At 36.4% G+C, this 26,400-nt stretch overlaps 1 protein-coding gene across 2 annotated transcripts in view; it reads right to left on the reverse strand.

Moving 5' to 3' along the window:
* The window catches only part of Cadm2 (cell adhesion molecule 2), a 766,465-nt gene that overhangs the window by 135,763 nt on the left and 604,302 nt on the right, over nt 1-26,400 (reverse strand). For both annotated transcript variants that reach the window (XM_060370623.1, XM_060370622.1), the window contains 2 exons: nt 18,573-18,725; nt 15,371-15,508 (listed from right to left, as the gene is read on the reverse strand). In XM_060370623.1, coding sequence (XP_060226606.1) covers nt 15,371-15,508; nt 18,573-18,725 — 291 coding nt within the window. The remainder of the gene's footprint in view (nt 1-15,370; nt 15,509-18,572; nt 18,726-26,400) is intronic.

The following is a 26,400-nucleotide window of genomic DNA, read 5'->3' on the forward strand; positions in this document are numbered from 1 at the left end:
GAATGCTCAAGAGAGGAATCTCTAATGACTGAGAAGAACTTAAAGAAGTGTTTAGCATCCTTAGTCATCAGGGAAATGCAAATCAAAACAACTCTGAGATTCCATTTCACACTCACAAGAATGGCAAAAATCAAAAACTCAAGTGACAATACATGCTGATAAGGATGCGGAGCAAGGGGAACCCTCCTCCATTGCTGGTAGGAGCGCAAACTTGTACAACCACTCTGCAAATTGGTCTGGTGCTTCTCAGAAAATTAGGCATAGTTCTATTTTAAGACCCAGCTATACCTCTCCTGCTCTCTCATTCTCCTTCCTCTCTCACTGAAACACTTTCACTTCTTTTATTTTTATGCTGTGTAATCCACTGAAAGTAATTGGATTTTCCTGCCCATGAGTGGGTGAAAGGTTACTTACTTGAGCATGGGCAACTTATTAGTGGTTACACAATTGAAGAAAATGACACCGTTATTAACGCAGTCATTAATTGCTAACAGACCTTTGAAAAAAAACTAACTGTACAAATACAGTTTAAAATATGAAACCAGGACTATCAAAACTTGCTTTCTTTTTACATTAACGTTAAGTAATTAAAAAAAAAACCCTTTACATTTTATTGTTCCAAAGAAGCTTTTCATTTTAAATCTGCTTCAAACCCTCTCTAAACCAAACACAGTGAGACCAAGTCTCCCATAACACAATTTCAAAATTAAACTACTTTCTCTAATGTAGTTGAAAATATTTGAAAAGGAATTCTCCAGAAAAAGCACATTAGCAATGCTTAATTCATATCCATTCTATAAGATTCAACTTCTGCAAAGGGGCCGATAATAATCCTGATTCTTGACAGAGTCATAAATGGATGGACCCAGCACTAGCAGCAGGGATTAAATGTTCTTTTGAGCAAGATATACTTCTGAAACTCAACTGTTAATAAAATAGCTTAAAATATTAGGTTAGAGGGAGTTCCAGAGAGGGCTCATAGGGAAATGATCTTTTCTATTTATTTTGAATTTTTGCTTCCAATTTATCTTGAGTAGTGGAAAGTTAATACATGTTTGTCTAATTTCTCCCGGTTTCTTGCAGCAAATGGAGGTGAATACAAAGACCCTTCAGGATGCTGAGAAGACAGAAGGATTCAGTGCTCAGTTCTATATAAGACATTAACGCTGACCTGTTAAGACTCAGGGACTTTACGGAATAGGGCAAACTATGTATGCAATAGCCAGAAGGTAGGGAGGAGAGCTGAGAAATGTTATATTCTATGCCTGGTATCGCCATATCAATTATTGCTTACAAAGTTGTTTTATAGGCAGGAAGCACCAGTTGCGTTATCCTAACAGTCATTTATATCCAGAGAAGGGGCTTATGTGCCTTTCCCACTTGCAGTTGCTCTGTTGGAAACTAGCAGATTCCTAGTGTAATTGAGGCATAGTATCTATTTGTACAGCCACTGGTGAGTGCATCAGGCTCTTATGGTTATTCCAAATTCTGGATGACACAGACGGTCTTAGTTAAAGTGCTTAGAACACTAAACAAAACAAAAAACTGATAAATTCAAGAGAAATATTTACAAGGAAGAAAGCGGCATTTGCATAGATAGGAGGGAAATAAGAAAAGCATGAGTGGGGGTGATAACCAGAATATATATTTTTGTATGAAATTGTTATAGAAGAAATTGTATTAGTAATATGAGTGCTATAAGTACCAGTTATATGAATTTTGGTTTGGAAACAGAGTATGGCTGCATTCAGTATAATCATTGCGTTTAAAAGTGAGGACTTGGAAACTCTTTTTGCCTCTGGGACAGAAAATATTAAATCTTAAAACCCAACTGGTTCATGCCCATGTTAATTAACTGATAACAGCTCCCCTGAAGTAGGAGGTAAAAGTAGGTAGGCCAACAAGAGAAGTACAAACAAAAGCTGGTGGTGATTTGCCACTGTTAAATGTGAAAATATTTATGTAAGCAATCTGCTAATAATCACATTTTAGATTTCATCTTGTTTTTCTACAATAGTTTGTCAACTTACATTTCTAATGCTATTATGTTTTATGCTATTTTTGGATGTGCGTAAATCCTTTGAGGACAAAAATGTACTGTAAGTGAGACTCCTTCAAAGATATCACACCTAGCTTGTTTTCTGGCTAGTGTAAAAAACAGTAACATTTAAATAATTGTTGAGATGTACGATTCTAGGGGACCACTAAGAGTTGTATAGCTCAGTTTAGGTAACACTGTCAGGATTAAAGTCATCTTTGAAATTTACCACTTCAACTCTATGCCACTTTCTGTTTCTAATTGATAAGGATGGTACCTCTGAATTGAATAGGTAGTTTAGGGAAAGGAAACACAAAAGTAGTTTCAAAATGTCTTTTCTGGAGTTCAGAAATGTTAGAAAGACACTTTTGTTTTTAATCATCCCTTTTTTGTGTGTTGGTTTTTTTTCCCTTATTTTTTATCTATAAAATGTGTTCATTTTGTATCCCAGCTGTAGTCCCCTCCCTTGTCACCTCCCAATCCCACCCTCCTTCCCTCTTCTTCTCCCTTTCTCCTCCCTAGTCCACTGATAGGGGAGGTCCTCCTCCCCTTCCTTTTGACCCTAGTCTATCAAGTTTCATCAGGCCTGGATGCATCGTCTTCCTCTGTGGTAACTCTGGTCCCCACTCAGGGGGAGGTGATCAAAGAGCCAGCACTGAGTTCATGTAAGAGACAGCCCCAGCTCCTCTTGCTAGGGAACCCATTTGGACACTGAGCTGCCATGGGATACATCTGTGCAGGGGTTCTAGGTTATCTCTATGTATGGTCCTTGGTATCAGTCTCAGCAAAGACTCTTGGCCCAGAATTTTTGGTTCTGTTGGTCTCCTTGTGGAGCTCCTGTCCCCCCCCCCAGGTCTTTCTATCTTCCCTTTTTTCCATAATATTCCCTGCACTCTGCCCAAAGGTTTCTGTGAATCTCAGCAGATGCTTCAATACCCTCCTGAGCAGAATCTTTCAGAGGCTCTATGTGGTAGGTTCCTATCCTGTTCCCTGTTTTCTCCCTCTTCTGATGTCTATTCTGTTTTCTTTTCAAATGAGGATTGAACATCTTCCCCAGTGTCCTTGGGGTGACTCTAATCAAGCAAGTGAAACTTGAAAAAAATCTTCAAGTCTCTGAAGAAAGAAATTGAAGAAGATATCGGGAGATAGAAAGATCATCCATGCTCATGGATAAGTAGGATTAACATAGTGAAAATGGCCATTTGCCAAAAGCAATCTACAGATTCAGTGAAATTCCCATTAAAATACCAACACAAATCTTTACAGAACTTGAAGTAACAATTCTCGATTTCATATGGAAAAACAAAACACCCAGAATTGCTAAGAAAGAAAGAAAGAAAGAAAGAAAGAAAGAAAGAAAGAAAGAAAGAAAGAAAGAAAAATAATCCTGTACAACAGATCTTCTGGAGCTATCTCCATCCTTGATCTCAAGCTGTGCTACAGGGCAACAGTAATAAATGAAAACTGCATGGTTCTGGCTTAGAAACAGAATGGTGGATCTAGGAACTGAACAGAACACCAAAAATAAGCTGACACACCTACGAATACTTGATTTTTTGCCAAAGAAGCCAAAATCATACAACAGAAAAAAGAAACCATCTTCAACAAGTGGTGCTGGTCTAATGGGGTGTCTACATGTAGAAAAATGCAAATAGACCCGTATTTATCTCCCTGCACAAAACTAAAGTCCAAGTGGATCAAAGACCTCAACAATAAAACCAGATACACTAAACCTGTTAGGAGAAAAAATGAGGAAGAGCCTTGAACTCATTGGCACAGGAGATGACTTCCTAAACAGAACACCAACAGCACAGGCTCTAAGAGCAACAATCAATAAATGGGACCTCATGAAACTGAAAAGTTTCTATAAAGCAAAGGACCCTGTCTTTAGAACAAAATGACTGCCTATAGACTGGGAAAGGTTCTTCACCAACCCTATTTGTGCAACAGGGTTAATCATCTCTTGAATGAGCATCCTTGCCTAGAGGCTGAATTTGAAGATGTGACTTAAACTTCAGTGTAGACACTTATATTTTCTAGTAAATTGCTTATGAATTAGATCATTGTATTTTTATGGTAGGAATGAGATTCCATTCACCAATACAATATACATTACATCATCTAAGATGTAATGATTATATCTTTAGGGTGTGTGAATGTTACAGTAATCTTGGAGGATACCTGGGTCTTACTGAGATCAAATAAGGAAGAGCTATTTTCTTCTGGTCAAAAGAAATAGAATCTAAATTCTATCTCTGTCCTGGGCTAAGACCTAACATTCATGCTACACAAAATAGAAATGTTAATTCAGATTAACCTGTCAATGAGGTAAAAAACAATCGCCACTAAGGCTTATTGAGCAAAAGCCAAGGTAAACACAGAGGAGTGATTGTGCCTTTATTAAGATAATGTTCATTGCCTTTCCAGAAATCCAACTTTTCTCTACTTAGAAAACAACAACTTTCTTATTATTTCTTTTCTTTCTTCAGTTGTTTGTTTATATGTGAGAATATTTTCCCATGGTACTCTGCTCTTTCTGCCTCCCACCTGCCCTGATGCATCTATCCACATCTCTGCCATCTTAGTTCACACAAATGGCTCCTTCTTTCTTCCACATTCCTCCAACAGATTCTTGCCTATAGTTATAGCTTGCTTCATCTGGCATCTTTGTTTTAAATTCTTACACACTGTTCTAGAGCTTTCTTCTTAGTCCATTTTTTATTTTTATCTATCTATCTATCTATCTATCTATCTATCTATCAACTATCTATCATTTATTTATTTACTCATTTATTTATTTATTGAGACAGTTTCTCTGTGTGACCTTAACTGTCCTAAATTTGCTCTTTAGACAAGGCTGGCCTCAAAATGGATGTCTCTCTGCTGCTGCCTCCCAAGTGTCTACCATGCCCAGCTTTGTGTCCTTTATTATATAGTATTACTAATGAGACTAAGAACCATAATTAGGAACCTCAGTTTTTCCAGTAACATAATGGCATATTTCAATTTCTTTAACTTATATTGAGTTCTCAGTTTGTTAGATGATTAAGAACTGTTTGCCCAATTTAGAAGAGCATCGAGTAAGCAGTTAATGTTTTTAAAAATTACTTATTAGTTATATCTATTTATGGATAAATTGAAATACCGAAGGAAGGTGTAAATTTAAAGAAATTATATTTTCATTCTGCTGGCAGACAGTATCTATCTATCTATCTATCTGTCTGTCTATCTATAACATATAATTATATAATAATAAAATAATAGAATAAAATAGAATAGAATATAGTATAACAACCTATATTATTCTTTTCATATTACTATTTGGGTACTATTCCAGAAAGATTTTAATTTTTAATATTATGTGTGCTTTTCAATAGCAGTACCAGTATATTTTAGACCTTCGCTTGAATAATTGCTAAATAAACTATAATATTTTTGGTGTTCTTAAACTCTAAAACTTAACATGGAGTAAATTTACTAAGATCTGTAAAATAAAACATTTATTTTTAAAAAATATTTTTAATTATTATTTCTTCTTTATTTTAACCACAGGTCATTCACTTGTATCCCAGCTGTAGCCCCCTCCCTATTCCCTCCCAATCCCATCCTCCCTCCCTCATCTCCTCCCTGCCCCTTCCAAGTCCATTGATAGGGGATATCCTCCTCCCCTTAAAGTAATGCCTCAGACTCTGTTTGTCTATGCAGTTCATTAAATACATGCAAAAAGTCTTTCAAAGCAGCAGGAAATATAGATAATATGAGGGAAATGTTAATTTATAAATTCTTCAATAATTAGTTAGGATTATCCAGGAGACAGATTGGCATTCCCTCAGGATAAACTATTTTATAAAATAAAACCGTTTCTTAAAAAAATATACCGTAGAAACAGTGACACTATCTGTACTTGTACATATTTTTGAAGTTGTGATTTACAGTCTATGAAGCTATATGCTGCTCAGTTTATTGTTTAGCAATATTTTCCAAATACAAGGTCTCAAAAAGTGGGGATAAAAAGAGAAATAAATTTTAAGAACAAAATATGTTATTTAGGACCTCTTAACCTCTAATATCCAAAAGAATCCAAAAAAAAGACAGAAATATAAATAAAAACAGTTCTTAAGTGAAAACTGGGTTTCTTTTTGCACTGTCATGTGTACACTCAATGAATTTAATTTCATACTGCCTAACATGCATAGGAGGGATGTTCTTTAATAGTTTATTTTTCAGGCACACTTTGCACATAGCTTGTTGGGTTTCATTGTAAGCAGTTAGAATTTCTACTGTAGAGACTCTGGCCAAGAAAATCTAATCTTACTATGAAGTATAAACAATGTTAATTAACTAGCTTGTATCCAATTTTCTATCATCATACACCTTAATGTTTATTGAAGAATTTGAGGATTTAAAGAAACTGAAACTTAGAACATTCTTGAACTCATGTGCACATCTATGCTCTGTACGTGTCAATGTAATGAAGAAGTGTGACTCAACAAGTAAAGAACAAATGACTAAAACAGGAGAAACCACCTATTTAATGCCTACCAGCTGCAGACATTGAAAGGAGCCAAATACCATGAGTATTTTAGGTTCATGGATTCCTTATATTTAAGGATGATCTTTGTGGTTGTAATTAGGTTCCCTTTGCTTCAGTCAGTCTGAAGAACCAGTTCAACTTCGCAGTAACTTTGAAACCATTAACCAATAAGCTGATCATGAAGCATGAGCTTTCACTTGCCATTTGTTTCAAGAGAAGATTCTAGATTTTCTGTGCTCCTCTTTGATATTGAATAGAAAACTTACACCATTAGACTGCTGTTTACCTTAGGGTAAACATTGTTTGTCTATATTAGGATCACCTGTTGTTTTAGTTATATTGAAAATAATTTATAGCAAGTCCCCAAAATTATAAAATACAGTAGTAAAGTATATTTCATTCATTAGAATATATTTGACAAGTAAATAAAAGTCTATGCATTTGAGCAAATGTATAAATGACAGCTATGTAGAACTTATTTGAAAGTCTTTAATAACAGTATCCTCTAGTGAAAGCATACTTTTTAATAAAACACACTGTTAAGCATATGCAAGAGTAATTAACCTACATCTTATCTACCCAACATAAAACATGTGTCATTTCAATTCATAAGACTTCTGTAGTGAGATTCAGCTTTTTCAATATGTACAATGTTTACAAACACACATGTATTACTAATGGGCTTTAAAAATTTGTCTCATTAAGTTCAATTATTTTCCAACAAGTTATAATATTTTCTGAACTATGTATATAATTCTAATATTGTAATTAACTCCAGGACAATTGATAGGTTTAAAGTAATTACAATTCCTAGATTCAAAAATTAAGTTTATAATGAAATTTGAATTTTGGTTCCCTTCTCAATATTTTGTTTGTGTTTTTCTTTCACATTTTCTTCTCCCTTCAGATCTTTGTTTTTTGAACATTACCAGTTTTCAGACTTCCATGTAATTTGCTTATTGAGAATTGAGGACACTATCTAGTATATCACAGATGCTTACAATATACCTTTTGAATTAATTGAAATAATAAGCATACTCTGTCAGGTAAAGCATGTCTTCCCTGTGATAAGTTACTCTATGTCTGGGAGTGATTTGGAAACAGCTCATTGCCATTTTCCTTCATTATACTAGATCTCCTAATTATCAATCTCTTGAAAAACCGAAGATGCCATTAGTTGAAACTCTAAATAAATGATCGTATTCTATTTTAGCAGAGTACAAAATACAGAGATGAATAAGTGTGGGTGTATCTGTAGATCAAGTGCACACGGGTAAGTTTTACAGAATACAGCTCTATTTCGTTATAATTTTATTCTGTTAGTTTTGGTTAGTGTTGGTTATTTTCCTCCCATCTTGGTCAATATTTGGTCCATCTTTTATTTTAGTCCTCCCCGACCCCATTTTTACCCTGTAATAACTGTCAGCTTTACTCCTTTGACTAAGTTATTCTTGTGTGATTGGAGGGTCATATTGTTTTGAGTAAGTGTGTGCAAGCCTGAGTCGTGTGTGTGTGTGTGTGTGTGTGTGTGTGTGTGTGTGCATGTTATGTGATCATGGGTGAGTGTCAGATGAGGAAATGTTTAGGTACTAGTCCTATTTTTCACCTATTTGCTGCTGGAATGCCAGGCTAGCTTCCTGGGGACTTTTAGGGGATTTTTGTGACTTCACCTCCTATTTTACTCCAGGATACTGAGATCTGCCCTTTACATTTGTATAGCAATCACTTTATTATTTACTGAGTTATCTCTTTTGCTCCTATATTCTTTTTATTGTCCATTCATATCATATAATGTAAATGCTCCCTACCCTCATTGGGTGACTGAGATGTCTAATATATTTAACTGTTAAAAAGGGAGAAATGAGTAGTATTCCATTGTCTAAATGTACCACAATTTCTGTATCCACTGATACCGCAAGCAAAGACAATGCATGGAGAGGACCTAAAACCCCTGCTAAGATGTAGCCCATAGACTCAGTCTCTAAGTGGGTTTCCTAGTAATGGGAGCAGGGGCTGCCTCTGACATAAATTCGATGGCAGTGGCTTTGATCACCTCCCCCTGGTGGGTGCAGCCTTGCCAGGCTAAAATGCAGCCAGTCCTGATGAGACCTGATAGGCTAGGGTTAGATAGAAGGGGAAGAGGTCCTCCCCTATTAGTGATAAAATTTTGAAACAAACAAACAAACAAACAAACAAACAAACAATAACAGCAACTGAGCTAGCCAGGCAGTGGTGTGGCCTTTAATTACAGCACTTGGGAGGCAGAGACAGGTGGATTTCTGTAAGTTTGAGGGCAGGTTGGTCTATAAAGCAAGTTCTAAGACAGCCAGGGCTACAAAGAAACCCTGTCACAAGAGAGCCTCCCCCCCCCGCCCCCGAAAAAAAAAAGAAAGAAAAGTAAAAGAAAAAAAATACCCAAAGACCAAAACAAACAAAACCAAACAAATGAACAAAACCCAGCTGAGCTGAGCATCATTAGGTTTGTGAATTGAAAGCTGGGCAGGATGTATTGCATGCCAGGAGTCTACATTTGACCAGCTGGATGTGAGTTAAAGCCTTGGAGCTTCTGGGAGAACCAAGTCACCTTTACAGGAACAGGATGAAAGAAGAGAGCTGCACAGAGGGTAATTCATACCGTAGAGACATTTTGTTATAAAACAGCATTAGCACTAACCACTACACTGAAGAAGAAACTGAGCTTAGGGCAAAGGCTGTCTGAAGGATGGGAGGAATATTTCATGGGCTTTGACTTGGGCTGCTAGAGAACTGTTCACTCAAGAGAAGACAAAACTCTGTTGCTCTCCTTGTGGAGCTCCTGTCTCCTCCAGGTCTTTCATCAGTTCTTTTCTTTATAAAACCACAATTCCTGGCTCATCAGCTTAATATTTTATTCAGGATTTTAGGTAACCAATATTTAAATGACTCATTATATGATAACCAGTTTGCAAAATCAATGTGAATATTAATGCATAATCCACCATTTGTCAAAGTTGTCCATGTGTTTAATGAAGAAATAAGGAGGAAAGGGAAGTAATTATATGATCAAAGAAATTGCTAAGATGTAGGTTAAAGCATAGATCCTAGAAACATTAAAATACTGAAGTGCACTGTGATTTAATTTTAGATAATAGCTCTTTAAGAGCAGATTTTAAAGGTTAAAGAAGAGCAGGGACACCTTCTAAACCGAGGGATTTAGGGAACCCCCTTAGCTTTCTTAAATACCTGCTAAGACATTGTTTTTTTTTTTTTAGTCCGAGCCTATGGATTTGATAAATGTAATTTAAAATCATAAAAAATAATCAATGATATTTGAAGAATAGCAAGATTTAGGTTTAGTATATCTGTCCTGAGTCAATCAATGTTGGAGAGTTAAAACAACAAAACCATAAAATAATCACTCTGTTAAGCTGAATGGTCAAATAGACACCTTTAGAAAGGTCCACTGTTACTTTTCTAACCAATGACAACTAAGAAGTATAGAGTAAAATTAGGATGTATTTAGCCAACTTGAAACTTGGCTGCACCAATATCCTTGATTTGTCTGTTTTACAAGATAATATTATAGCTAATATTTCCTTAAACTCCTTGGGTGAATATCTGAAAGGCATGAAGTGATACTTGCACTATAATGAATGCGTTTAGGCACAGGTAAAGTTCAAGAACACCCCGCAAGGCCAAGCTCTGATGGGCATGCATTTCAATTAATTTAACCTCAGATTTAAAATAAATAGAACAATGAAGCCAGTCATGAAGAGACCGGATAGGCTAGGGTCAGATGGAAGGGGAGGAGGACCTCCCCTATTAGGGGACTGAGGGAGGGGCAGGGAGGAGAAGAGGAAGGGAGGGTGGGCTTGGGAGGGATCAAAGGAGGGGGCCTCAGCTGAGATACAAATTGAATAAATTTTAATTAATAAAAAAATAAATTAAATAAATGTGACTAATTACGGAACTAATTTCTAATTCTGCTCTTATTTTAGGGGCAAATGCTTATTGTCCAAAAATTCAGGAACCTCAATTTTATAACTTTTGATCATCAGTTTTCCTCTATTTAGGATCCTTTGAAGTGTCTTGTCTTCTGAATCTATCACTATGAAAAATTATTACATTATTATCTCTCTAGGACATTGTCAGTTCATACTTGAACTATCTCCCACTCTTCTAGCATTCATATTCCTGCTCCAAACTCCAAATTCTAGTGCTAAATCTCAGAGCACCCTAACTTCCAGTTTGTAAAAAAGCAAAGTCATTCTTCTATAGATCTTTTCCTCCTCTGCAGTGCAATAAATTACCACCAACTTAGTGAATGAAAACAACACACATTTGTTATCTTGTGGGTTATGCTATCTTCCCATTACTAAATAGAGGTCTTCATTGAAGATTAAAGTTCCCATGTAAACCTTTCAGGCCTCTTCAAATTCACTGGTTTTTAGCAGTTGGTTTTTCCGAATCTAAGATTTCAGTTCTCTTGCTGCTGAAGGGATTTATCTATGCTCCCAGAATTTACTAAAGCTTCTCTGGCACAAGTCTCCTACAACCTGTTTAAACAGCTATTGAATTTTCTCAAGTTACATAGGAGAGAGCCTTTCTGACTCTTTTACTGTTAAAGATCTTAATTTATTATACCGGATAGACTTTTGATAATTTCCCTTCCATGATTGCAAAAGGTATCTATGGTTATGTATGCAAAACTCCTTTTACCATATGAGGTAAAATAATCAAGCAGAAACCCACTTCATATCCAAGATCCCCCCACACACACGTGAGGTGAGAGGGTCACATAAGGATGCTGGGTCCTTGAGGGTTATCACAAATTTTGCTTAATATGTTAAAGTAAAAGCTAGTTATCTAGAAAGGAAAATTTCAAGATTTGGTAATAAGAAATGCTCAAACTGCAAATTACCAAGCATATAAATAGAATGAAAACTTTAATGCAGCTGCCAGCTCTCAGGGTGCTGAATGATTTAGGAAGGCAATGCACATCCTTTTTCACAGTAAATGGCAGAGACTCAGACTTCCTTACTTCCCAGAAGATTAAAGGCTGCAGTGAAACACCTGTGGTTAGGATGTAGAGCTTCCCAGAGGCACCAAAAGGATGTCTGAGTCAGTGCATGGAAGGACAGGGAACACAGAATTAGCTGGAATTGTGATAGTTTCATTCTATCCTTGAAAGCTTTTAGAGAAAAAAAACGAGTCTTCCTATTTCCCACAGCAGATCTGAACTCTGCGTTCTTGCTTGCCTTTCCTAACCATACCACATATAAAAATTCACCATTATTCAAATGACTTGCCTTCACTACAGAAATAAATAAAATTTCTTTCTGTAGAATTTCCTGCAACTTACTTCTAGCCCCAAGGCAAATGATGTATTTATTAAGACCTATATTCAATATATATAATTTATATAATTTACCAAATGTGGTTTATAAATGAGCACGTAAGGGGTCTTGCTTTTCCATAAAACAGGACTCTGCTTCCTTTGCACAAACACTGCAGCTAATTCATATATTTGTGCCTGGATTTGTGACTGTACTAGTAGGCCACTGCCTTTTCTGTTTTATTTATAATTTTAATTGATATATTCTCACACCTCAACAATCATTATTTGTTGGATAAAGAAGTAATAACAAATGCTAAATATATAAAATATTCCTTGTGCTTCTTTGTGCCTGGCAGCAGTTTCTACACATCCATCCTGGTATGTTGCTTGCAGAAGCAGTATCAATGAGAGATAGGATGGTTTAGCAGATGAGAAGACAAAAATTTCAGAAAAATTGATATTTATGTCAGCCTGTAAGTGAATGCAGTCCTCTACAGATGAATGTGATCAAGTAATGCTTTCTAGAAAAAAAAAATTCACCCAGGAACACATGACAGATTATTCTAAGGATAACTATTTTTTTTACAAATTCCTCTTTATAGAATATAATTCTATTAATAATTATTTTAATTACTATAGTCGCCTTAAACATCTCCAGGTCATGGGTCTTGGATCCTTTATTTGCCACTTCTCTTCCATGCCTTGATACACTGGAAAATTCCTATTGACCTGAATTGGATTCTAGTAGCCTCCCTTTCCCTTCTATGTTACGCTAAAGCTTATCTGTGCTCAAAGTTACAAATAAATTCTGCTAAACAGTAATAGAAGTCATATATATATATATATATATATATATATATATATATATATATAATCTCTAGAAAGACAAGGTAGTGCAAGGTGATGATCGAGCATTCCTTGTCCTGTGTGGTATTGGCTAAAATAGCAATTCTGTAAAATAGCACATAGCAAATGCACAGAACATCAAGCGAAACGAATGTTCATTCTGTGTAGACTACTACACTAATCTTGTTTACATGTGCACATAGAGTTCACACCACTCAGGAAGCTGACCATCTGATTGGGGAGACAAACCACCCACACATGCAGAAGAGCTATAAACAAACAAAAATGGCATAACGATGAATTAAAGGGTGGGGGCCGTAACATTTCTATAAACTAATGCATTGGAGAGGAGAAGAAAAGGAGGCTTCATAGCTTCAGAATATGGAGTAGAATCATATGCTGAGTCTGTATATTTCTTTGTCATAGTGTTTGTTCAGATCTTGATCCAGATGTCATTAATGTTCAGTGTTTTATGGAACCAATCTTTTCACAGTTTTACAGATAAACATAAGAATACCACCTCCCTTCACATATATTCAGTGTTATTTGTTATCCAAAGCAGAAGCCAGATGTGTTTAGAAATAATCTATTGTATAAAATTCATTATATTACCGGTTTTGATGAGGTTATGATATTAAGTACAGTCAATCAACATTAATGAACTATCTAATATGTTACCTCTTTAACTACCCTGGGGAGATAGGAAAAAAATGGCCGTTAGAACATCAAGAAAATAACGCAAACTTGCATTCAACGAACTGGTTCACTATGTCACAGAGAAGGGATACCAGTTACAAAATAATCAGCTCAGGCTTTACAAGCACTTTCTCTTCTTTCAGAGGACCTAGCTTCAATTGCAATTATAGACAGCAAGTAGTTACAATGACCTGCAATTCTGTCACCCCTTTCTGGTCTTCACACACATCCTAAAATATGTGCTTTTTACTTGACACATACATACACCTACATATGCACATGGAAATAGATATGGACATAAACATAGATAGTGTTTTAAAATCATTGACATAATGTTTAAGAAATGCTTTCAATCCTAAAACAACTCTGTCACAGAAAAAGACTATTGAGAAGCTTAAGAATTTGCTGCCCAGAGCACTCTTGTAAGCTAGGGCAGGAATTATATATACCCTTGCATTATATTTTCCATTAGAAGGGGCTAATATTAAACTGTCTGGAACAAATGCTTGCCAAAGTCAGATAACCAGGGACACAGAAGAGGATTAGCTTAGGAAAGGTCTGACTAGGTCCAGAAAAATATACCAAATATATGCTAGAGTCACTATTAGGATGGCTATCATTGAGCCTGCTAAATACAAGATTCAGGGTACATAGAAATCTGAATGTTGACTTTAGAATGATAAAGTGTCCAGTTTCCATCTTGTATTTTACATTTCTCTTAGAATATATAGACTAAAATATATTTAGTAAGTAGGCAAAGACGGTCATTAAGATTAAAATTATTGAGAAGATACTATTATGAGACCATATAAGAGAAAGTAAGGTAAAAAACAGATGAAAATAATTTTACAGATTATAATCTTGGTATGATAAGCAAACTCACATGCTGGGACTGTGTTTTCACGACTCAGAATCAAATAACTGGATACAATGTAAGAACTTCATGTAACAGTAATCAGAATGGTTGGCATAAAATTTCTTATAGAAGATTGGGCCAAGAATTATACCATTACCATATCACAGGTAACTTGTTTGAATAATCACCACAAACAAATGTCACACTATTACTAATGTGTATGTAATATCAGACCTAACATCTTCATATGGGGTTAAAGATCCTAATCATCTTTGTATGAACGATTTCATTCATTTGTATACTAGCCACTTACTACTGAAACTTCTCTTCTTTAAAAACCTCAGACTCTGTGTTTTATGTGTGTCAGGAAAGGCTGGAATCTGCACAAAACTTCTAAGTTATTATAAATTTTTACCGAAACACAACAAATCTTTTACATTAGCAGAACCACTAGAAATCAACTATAATATTTAGGTTTTCCTTTCAAAACTTTATAGTTCCAGAAGCCTAAAAAAATGAAAATATAACTCATGACATCTTGACTATAATATACATTATATCTGTGGAGTTTGAATAATGGTGTGCTTACTGCTCTAAATTTTCAAGTATAAATTTATGTGGTTTTTTTCCTTGTATTAACTTATATTCTGGTCTTCGATGAAGTATATATTCATATCAGACTTGTTTTTTATAAGCAGAAAATGAAGTACACAGTGATTATATTAAAGCTTTTTATTTGTTTATGTTGTGTGTGTTTCAGAGTGAAGCATGCATGTGAGTGTTTAGAGTTCAGAGGACCGCTTGCAGGAGCGGGTTCTCTCATTCCACCATGAGACTCCCATGAAATTCAAGTCAGCAGACTTAGCATCAGGCCATTCCACTTCCTGAGCCATCTTGCCGCTCCACAGTCATGATATGAACACACTTCATGAAATTACATAACAAGAAATTAGCAAAGCTCATTAAAACTGTATTTAATAGTAAGTAATGGTGTGGTCTGAAAAATACAGAAATTCTCTGTTTTAATGAGGCATAACAGTTTGCATGGGTTAGCATTGACTTGAGGACTTCCCCATGCCTTACCTTTAATTTCTTTGTCATTTTTGAACCATCTTATATCAGCTGCAGGTTTACTGCCAGATGTCTTACAGGTCAGCTGCATCAGGTCTCCTTCCATGACTGGTGATGAAAATCCACTAATCTGAGGCTTCTCTGGAACACCTGAAATTCGATCAAATAAGGACAGTGAGCATCAGTCTCCAGGGATGGCCTAAACTACTGTGTGATAAAATGCACCTTTACAGATATGCTAAATATGTATACACAGCATCCAGAGAGAAGTTTAAAGTATAGTCACTTGAAAGTGGTTTTTAAATAAAAATTATAAAATTTCACCTTCAAAATGTCTTTGTAAGCTTTAACACACAGCCATTCAAATGCCTGTGTGGAAATCTAAGGAAGTAGACTGTAATGGAAAAAAAATTCATAAAACATTTTTCTCCTTTGTCAGCATTATAATTTAACTAAACTAGAACCTTACACTCTTGATTTTATAATTCTTTTTTTAATTCTTTATTAATTACACTTTATTCACTTTGTATCCCCCCTGTGGTTCCCTCCCTCCTCCCGTCCCAATCCCTCCCTTCCTCCACCCTCTTCATGCATGCCCCTCCCCAAGTCCACTGATAGGGGAGGACTTCTTTTCCTTCCTTCTGATCCTAGTCAATTAGGACTCATCCGGAGAGGCTGCATTGTCTTCTTCTGTGGCCTGGTAATGCTGCTCCCCCATCAGGGGGAAAGTACTAATTTTTTATTCATAGTTTTCTGTCAATTTACTTCAATAGAAGCATGTATTACTACCAGATTTAGGTATTACCGCCTTCCACCTTCCCAATGGTGAGTGCTTCTGTCACAAACAACTCCACATTTGGCTAAGGCTGAGGATCTGGCTTGCTTCCATGTATGTGGACCTATCTGCATTGCCCACGTGGCATGCTGAGGTTGGCTACCCAGAGGCTATTTAAAGTGGGCTGGCTTTACCCAGGGTCAGATGATTGTTCAAGGTTCCTGAATAAACTGCATTGAAAAAAAATTCACAGAATGTGTGGTAAATCAAAAAAAAAAAAAAAACAGCTGCCTTAAGTTGGTGTGTGATTCTGTGTGTTTACCTGATTTTATAATTCTTAAACCCCAAAAGATATTATTATATGCCCTGTATTTTATTCAAGAACATTAGTTTTTGAATAGGGATTCATGTACATTTACATCAAGAGTGACTATTGATTCTTTAAAGTTAAAATATAGAATTCATCTCAAAATTTTCACTAGAAATTCAATTGTGTTTGGAGAATCATGATATCTACCTACTACTCTAATCACTTTTATTTTTTCTCATTTTTCTCTATTTCAAATCACCTTAGGTAAATAATTGATACCTAAAAATAGATGAGAGTAATCTAAAAACAGAATATTATATGTTTAAAATAGATTTTATTATGTGTGTGTGTGTGTGTGTGTGTGTGTGTGTGTGTGTGCATGTATGAAGGAATGTGTACATGTTCATGTGAGAGGTTACACTAAGGCCATGGTTGGCATGTGGAAGTCACAGGAAAACTCATGGACTGGGCCTCACCCTATGTTTTGTCTGAGGCAGGTTCATTCCTGGTCTTAGCCAGTGTGATGGCTTTTCCAGGAAAGCTGTTCCATGTGCTTCCTAAGAATTCTTCATCACTGCCTCCTATTTAGCTGCTGGAATGCAGCTATGGATACAGACTCGCACTACAATGCCAGGTTTTTATGTGAGTCCCAAGTATCTGAACTCGGGTAATACAGCTTCTTCAAGATGTGCTTTTACCTGCGGGGCCGCCTCCATGGCCGGGATAGCTCACAATTCCTACGCTGTATTATTCAATTATTTCCTTGGAGCATTGCTAAAATATCATGCAACATTATTCCATAACAAATGTGCTGTGGAGTTATCATTATTGTATGCACTACCTTAACCTAATTTCTGAGAATATTAAAAAGCAAGAATATTAGAAAGCTTTAGTATGAAAAAAACACAAAGTAAAATGACAACAAAGATAAAAGAGAGATAAACTGGCTTTTTTAAACTAGCTACTTGGTCTGTGTGCACTCACCTTTATACCCTTTAAAAAAAATCAATGTCATACTGCTGTTTAATAAACTGCACTCTGCAGTCATTTATTTTTTGAGTCTTGAGTTGGCTCTACAGAACAATGTATTAACCTTAGGCAATTGTTATCTTGGAACTTTCCACTGTAGTGGATGTATCTTGTCCTTAACGGCAAACTTGTGAAGATTTTTATGAAATAGTTCCAGTGGGACTTGCAATGAAACGTATTTCACATCCAAAGCACAGAACCAATTCGCTAGCTGGATTAACTTTAATATTCCTACTCAAAAGGACGTTATGCATTGGCTATTTTAAATGCAATGCTGTGCCTTTATCTATCTAAAAAGGAAGGCAAGCTAGGGGCAAAAAGAAAAAAAAATCAATCTTTAAATTTCTCAAACTTGTTCAGTACACAGGTGCGTTTCAGTGAACTGCAGCAATTTCAGCTGACTGGGGCACGGTGGAGTCGATGAGCTCTGAGCTGCAGCTTTATTTCCTCTGAATCTCTATGAATGCATTGCTTTTTCATGTCACTTTAACCTTTGAAAAAATGGCCTGATACTTAGAGAATAAAAGCACAAGGAAGCTACAAGCTGCATGCACAAGTGACATTATGCTCTTCATTTAGGAATCTAAAAAAAATATACATTTTTCTTTTTTTTAATAGAGACACATGGAAATGTCAAGGCCATTTAGATGCATTTAGAGTACACAAAGAGGCCATTTTTGAAAGCCATGGGTTATTAGGGCAAGCCCCTATCAGGTGACTTAGACAATAAGATAAAGAACATACTTTGCACAGAAGTTAGACTTTCGTGATCAGTTCTCTATCACTTTTTAAACAACTCCAGATCACACTGCATATGCACGATTTTGATATAAAATCACATGGAAGAAAAACAAGTTACTACCTAAGAAACGAAATGGCTTCATGCTTTCTGCCATTCCCTTTAACCTTTGTTTCTCCCTTTGCCCTTTTCTAGAATTAAAGCAACTAAGTGATTCCTAAATGTCTTTTTCTTTGGGGCAGCAATGAATTAAATTATGTCTATTGATCTGATGTTCGATGAATATGTTGCGACTGAACCGTGCTGTCGCAGTGCACAACGCTCTGAGGGTGATTACATGGAGTGGCTCCCTAGCACTTACCCAGAACAGTGAGATAGGCCTTGGAAGTTTTGACAGGCATTGTAAATAAGGAGCAAGTGTACTGCCCTTCGTCAGAGAGAGACACATCACTGACACTGATGCTCAATTCATGCCAAGAAGCGCGAACCAGCTCGATCCGATTGTCTCTTAAAGCTGGAAAGAGAGGAATACTGAAATTATGAATAACATCAGATACAGTAAGTGTATTTAAATGATAGATTTAGGACACAATACAATAGATATTTTATTTAACCATCTGTTGAACTTTTAGTTCCTGAGACACATTAACGAATATTTTAAATATATATTTTTAAAAACAAAGAACAATTTGGAGCTCCTTAATCATTGAATATCCACTTAATTATGTAGTCAAATCCAGTATAATATTTTGAATGAGGAAGAAGTTGATGGTGATTAAAATGGTTTCCATTCACAGCAATTTTATAGAATGAATGCCAGTGGCAAAAATATTTTGAAAATGATAGACAGATACATCTGGGGAATGAAATTGCTAACACTCCTCTAAGATACCAACAAACAATTTTTGTGTATTAAAAAAGTTACTGTCATAGAAACACTTGTTAAACATTATTTATCCCAGAACTGACAGGTGAAAAGTACCTGTTAATTGCCTACTGCATACATTTGCACTGATTGGGTATTGTATTATGATAATATACTCTCAGGTTAAAAATCACCACCCCACTCCTTCTATCTGACCCTATCCTATCTAGTCTCATCAGGACTAGCTGCATTGCCATTCTCTGGGTGAACTGGGGGAGGGGCATAGGGGGAGAAGAGGGAAGGAGGGTGTGATTGAGAGGAGACAAGGGTGGAACCACAGACAGTATACAAAGTGAATAAATTGTAATAAATAATAATAATTAAAATGTAAAGAAATTTGAAAATTACTTTTCCACTACATCTCCTTTTAGAGAATCTACTGGAATCTTACAAAATTTTGTTCCTTTTCACTCAATTGTGGAAGGAAAATGAAAATGAAAATGTGTTATGCACTTCATTAAGAATGCTCAATCCTTATCCAGAAAGGCAAAGAGGATGGACATCAGAAGAAGGAGAAAAGAGGGAACAAGTCAGGAGCCTGCCACAGAGGACCTCTGAAAGGCTTTTCCCCTAAAGACTATCAAAGGAGATGCTGAGAGTTATGGCCAAACTGTGGGCAGAGTGCAGGGAATCTTATGAAAGAAGTGGGAAACAGAAAGATCTGGAGAGGACAGGAACTCCACAAGGAGAGCAACAGAACCAAAAAATCTGAGCACAGGGGTCTTTCCTGAGACTCATACTCCAACCAAGACCATGCCTGGAGATAACCTAGGACCCCTGCACAAATGTAGCCCATGGCAGTTCAGTGTCCAAGTGGGTTCCACAGTAATAGGAACAGGGGCTGTCTCTGACATGAACTGATTGGCCTGCTCTTTAATCACCTCCCCCTGAGGGGGGAGCAGCCTTATCAGGCCAGAGAGGAAGACAATGCAGCCACTCCTGATGAGACCTAATTGACTAGGATCAGAAGGAAAGAAAAGAAAACCTCCCCTATCAGTGGACTTGGGGAGGGGCATGCCTGCAGAGGAGGGAGGAAGGGAGGGATTGGGATGGAAGGAGGGTGGGAACCACAGGGGGGATACAAAGTGAATAAAGTGTAATTAATAAAGAATTAAAAAATAAAAGAGAATAGCAATAAATAAAGGGTGCAGGAGAGATGGCTCAATGGTTAAAAACACTGACTGTTCGTCCAGAGAACATGGATTCAGTTCCCAGCACCCACATAACAGCTCACACCTGCCTGTAAGTCTAGTTTCAGGAGACCTGATGCCTTCACAATGACATACATGCAGGCGAAACGCCAATGCACATAAAATAGAAATAAATAGTAAATTATTTTTTTTAAAAGAATAGTAAAAACATCTAGCTATAAGTTTTCTCACTGACAACCAGAACCATAAAGCATCTAAATTTCCACTGTGCTTTTTCACTTATTTCCATTAGAGACAAAGGAATATCATCAGTACAAAGCTGGCATCCCTTGAATCACCTTCACCACCAGGCAGTCTTGACGAGGGTGTATCTGTTCTTTTCAGTAACAAGTCTAAGGTAGAAATCAGTGTCAACTCATGTGTAACTAAATAAGTCAGTTGGACCAGAAAATACAACAAACTCTCACAATACTGGACTCTACTGAGACATATGCAGAATATATAAACACAAACCAGGACCTTAAAAACATGCTGAACATACCTACAAGTGATATCTGTTCTAATGGTATTCAGCCTTGATGTAGCAAACAAACATTCGAGGGTAGAATTCATTAAGTAGTCACTTACTGCTATGGTTACTGATTAAAACCTTCACAGGATTTAGAATCACCTCGGAGAGAAATCTCAGCACATGACTATGATGGATAGTTGATATTGGAAGACCCACATCTACTGTGGGTGATACCATCCCTTGGGCTGATGTTCTGTGCTGAATAAAAAGGAGAAAGGCAGCTGACAATTTATCTGACTTACTGTGATTCAATGTGCCTGTTGTCTTTTATTTCTGCTGCCGTTGTTGTTCACCTGCTGTGAGGTACAATATTCCCTCGAGTTGAAAGTCAAACACTTCCTTCCACAAGTTGCTTTTGTTGGGTGTTATTTTTTTTAGAAAGTAAGGAACTAAGACACTGGCCATAGCAAGTACTAGAAACATCATCCTTGTTGATTAGGAGAATAACCAAGGAGCCAACGCTGAGAAGAATCAGATACTAGAAGTTTCTGATAAGGACTTTGAAACAGCCATCATGACTCTAAAAAACCTCAAAAAGCAGTTACTAATTATGATAGAACAAGTAAGAAAATAGAAAAGTGAGTAAGAAAATGGGGTTATTAAAAACAAATCACAATAGCCAGACTGAAACCAGCCTATAAGTCCAGCACCACATGACTGAAAACATAGTATACAAGAAAACATAGTACATATATACAATCTAATTTTATGTAGACGTAAAAATAAATGAAATTATAACATTTTCAGGAACATGAGCACAGTTACAAATCATTATACTCTAGAAAAAGCCACATTAAGATAGACAGTCTTTATGTTTTCTCTAAAAGGCACAATCTATAAAATTATAAACATAGTGCATTTACATGGGTGTTTGTATGTTTAAAACTTAAAAGGAAAGCATGAAAGAGGGAGGGAGGGAAGGAGGGAGTAGAGAGGAGACATTAAGGAAGGCAGAAATGAATAGGTTAGTGAAATGCATGTAATAAGAAAACAAAATGGGGAGCTCACTGGAAAGGAATAAACAGAACACTTTAGTGACCCTGTGATACATCACATATAGGTGCCATTATGCTCTCTGGAGAGAAGAAAGAAAACAAGATTGAAAAACTAGTGAAACTCACTTATATAGACCTATAAGATAGGATAAACATAATGAAATCTATACACCTAAAGAAGATAAACAAGAAAAAGGACCTGGGGTAAGATGATCAATCCTCACTTAGAAAGACAAATGGAATGGGCATTGGACATAGGAAAAAACAAATAAGAGGACAGTAGCCTACCACAGAAGGCATCTGAACGACTCTACCTAGCATTGTATCAAAGCAGATACTAAGACTCATGACCAAACCTTCGGCAGAGTGCAGGGAATCATATGAAAGAAGGGGGAGTTAGTATGACATGGAAAGTAAAGGAGCTCCACAAGGACTAAATATATCTGGGCACAGGGGTCTTTTCTGAGACTGACACTCCACCAAGGACCATGTATGGATATAACCTAGAACCTCCGCTCACATGTAGCCTGTGGTAGCTCAGTAACCAATTGGTTTCCCGTAGTAAGGGGAACAGGGACTATTTCTGACAGAAACTCAATGGCTGGCTCTTTGACCTCCCCACCCCTCAAGGGAGGAACAGTCCTGCTAGGCCACAGAGGAGAACTTTGCTGCCAGTCCTGAAGATACCTGATAAACCAGAGTCAAGTGAAAGGGGAGGAGGTCCTCCCCAATCAGTGACTTGGAAAGGGGCAGAGAGGAGATGAGGGAGGGAGGGTGGGGTTGGGAGCAAATGAGGGAGCGGGATACAGCTGGGATACAGAGTTAATAAAATGTAACTAATAATAAAAAATTTAAAAAAATTTAAAAAAGATTAGTCAAGCAGAAAAAAAAAAGAAAAACTAGTGAAAAGGATAACAAATGTTTCTCAAATGGGCAAAAAGCATAAATATTCAGAATAAAGACACTGAGGTATAAGAAAGAAGAAAAATCAACAATCCAGTCCAATATACATTAAAATTAAACTTCTGGAGTTTAAAAATATTTGGAAGAAATTGTTCCATGCATACATATACAAATCTGCATAGTTCAACCACGTGCTTGGCTTAACCCCAAACTACTGGGAAACACGTAGCTGGACCCTGAATGCACACACTTATAGAGGCTGATAACTGGTCTTCATGTCTTGCATCTTCATGTGGAATCAAATGTTTCAGTTTACAGTGACAATTTGAAAATATTTTGGGTTTTGAATCTTGGTGACAAAGCGAATATTTTAATTTATACAATGCTTTAATCAGTTCATTTACTGAGCATGCTTAGCATTCCAATGCTTTGACACTATTTGCTGTACAAAACTTTTACTACCTTTGACAACTTATCTCCAAAAAGTAACAATAGAAATTTAATTTCAATTTTGTTATTTATCAATAAACCTGAACAGTTAATTCTCAACAATACTTTTTGTCTGTATTGTGTTAACTGAAACTAATGAGACTATGATACTGAAGAGAATAAAATAAATGTTTTAGGACTTCAAAACTGACATGCATAGATATATATCCACTGAAAAATGTACAAATACTCACAACTAAGACTGCTACTTTCTGCAGCACTCTTATAGGGTCTCACTCTGCAGATTAGGCTGGCCTGGAACATGTGACATGTCCCCAGGCTCTCTGGTTGGGAACATTGAACCGCCATCTCTCTGTGCACATCTCTCTGTGAGCTTAATTTGCTAAGCAATAAAGCTGACTAATGAGATTTTCATTATAAACCCTACCTCCACTGTGTTATCTTTTCAAGTACATAAATTCTATGATGTCATCTACAACTTACTTTTCAAACAGCATATGAAGTGTGGGAGAATAAAGAAAGGCCCACAGTAGTCCAAAGAGGGATGCACTCCAACTGAATGGCTTCCCCATGAGCAGGAAGCTTGTCTCACTATCTCCGCACCCCGAGTCAGAGCTATCAGCGCAGTAGGCATTCAGTGAGTGGCTATTGAATTGACACTGAGAACTAAACTCTGCCTCTATATGATAAGAACAGAGTGAAAAAGAACTGAGCTGTGAAGTCCTCTTCAGTATCTCTCCACAGGATCCCCATGGGACCAGAGCTAAAATAAAATTTCCATTTTCCCTTTAGACAGTGTTGAGCATAAAGATCTAGAAGCATCATGCTAAGTAAATGTCTAACGAGGTTATCGTTTGCTGGGAAGTGCTTATAATGTCAAATAAGTGATCTCTAAAAATGTTGCCATGTTTACCACAGTTTCCAATTGATTACAAATGGTGGTAAGTAACCAGATATCATAATAATTAGTTACCCTTAGTGGATAGTAAGTTTCAAATACAAAGTGATGAAAGAATTGTAATGTTATTGGTTGAAGTAAATTCAGTCTTTAAAAAAATCCTTTGAAAACATCATCTAGGATATATATATATATATATATATATATATATATATATATATATGTTCTTAAAGAACTCAAATATTTAGCTTGAAAATATTTAAATTGTCCTTTAGGAACAATTATGTGAGAAGTAGAAATAGGCGTTTGTAGTAAAAGAAAGAAAAAAAAAAACTCTTTCCAGAGATTAAAAATGAGCTAATAGGTTAAGTAAAGCATTCTCAGGTCACGCCTCATCAACCTTTAGGTGCCTGCCATCCTCGAGGAATGTGATTAAATGGTTCAGAGCTCCAAGTTCTGAAGAATGTAATCTTAGCTGCAAATAATCGCTGACCAATAAGTAAGAATCTATTAAATAGTGCTTGACTTCGGATAAAATTATTTCCCCAATATACCACTAGTCTAAATGGTTCATCAGTTATACAAATGCATATTTAGGTTTCATGCTTAGTAAAATAAAATTCCTAAGATATTTAGAATTGGAGAATCCTATTTCCCCCACCCCACCATTGATAAGAAAGTTACTTGCATCTTTAGCAATTTATATATTAACTAATCTCGAACCAAATTGATGTAACAGTGATACTACTGAATTCATTATCTGCATTATTCTGCCAAGAATTTAGTTCAACCAAAAAGAAGAAAGCTCATTGGCTATCTCAGTATAAAGTTCCTGCCTAGGCTGAATCCCCAGTACCACAACCAACATTATTTTAAAAAGACAAATACAAAAACTAGCAAAGAAGAAGCATCCTTCAATTTGCAAATATTTTAAGTTCTCTCTCCTTTAATGTTATGCTTAATATAAGTGATCACATACATTTAAAAAAAAGTTTACTTTTTGAGATTATAATACCATTATATATTTTCCCCTCCCTTCTAGCTCCTCCCTTCAAAATGCTTCTATATACCCTTCTTTCAAGTCCTTCAACTTCCTGGCCTTTTTTTTTTCATTAATTGTTGATATATACATATAACATATATATTCCTAAATATACAAATATTCAGAGATTGTATAATTGCATAATAATTCAGGTTGTATGATGTCATTTTTTTATGTATGTGTTTAAGGCTGACCATTTGGTTTTGGATTACCAAATGGTGAGCTCTTCCCTGGGTAAGGCTATTTCTCACACTCAGCATTCTTTAGTTGCATGTAATTCTTTGTATAGAATGGAGGTCTCATGAACTTTTGCCCCATCCACGTTAGCCTGTCTATTTTTGTTGTCCTTGTCAAAATGCAGACTATTGAAGGCCATTCCCGTAGAATACAAATTAACTATTGCAACTAGGACTCAGGGATTACTGTGAAAGGGGGCAAGGAGGAGACATTGTAAAAGCCGGAAACCAAGGGGTTTGCTATGAGCTTTTGTCTCCTAGTAATATGAGAAATCTCACCCATACAGTCTCACCTACATGACTGTCTAAACAGGAGCTGAACAACGACACCAATGGTCGATTTGTGAAAGAGGAGTTGTTTGTGAGGAGTTTAGAGTGTTGTTAAGGGTTATAATTTAGAAGCCTTCATCCTATACAAAGAACAAGAGATCAAGAAATGCTGAGAGTGAAAGAAATAGTTTTTCTCTGTAAGAATACACCAACTGATTATCTAATATCAAATGGTCAGTGTTGAAAGCATACATTCAAGTAACATTATGTAGCCTTAGCAGGTTTTATTTAGGATGATATATGTATATGCGTATCTGAAATATGCATGTAACAGTAATTAATAAAAAAAACAGATGCCATGAATTTTTGTAGTTATATTTTTATTAACTAAACTTTATTCACTTTGTATCCCAGTTTTAGACCTCTCCCTTGTCCACTTCCAATCCCACCTCACTTTCGTCTTCTCCCTCCATGCCTCTCCCCCTGTCCACTGATAGAGGAGGACTTCCTTCCCTTCCACCTGACCCTAGCCTATCAGTTCTCATCAGGACTGTTTGCGTTATCTTCCTCTGTGACCTGGCAAGGATGCTTCTCCATCAGGGGGAGGTGATCAAAGAGGCAACCACTGAGTTCATGTCAGAGACAGTCCCTGTTCCCCTTAATAGGACACCCATTTGGAGACTGAGCTGCCATAGGTTAATTCTGTGCAAGAGTTCTAGGTTATCTCCATACATGGTCCTTGGTTGGA

Source organism: Meriones unguiculatus, chromosome 17 (genome assembly GCF_030254825.1).
Source record: "Meriones unguiculatus strain TT.TT164.6M chromosome 17, Bangor_MerUng_6.1, whole genome shotgun sequence".
Classification (NCBI taxonomy): domain Eukaryota; kingdom Metazoa; phylum Chordata; class Mammalia; order Rodentia; family Muridae; genus Meriones; species Meriones unguiculatus.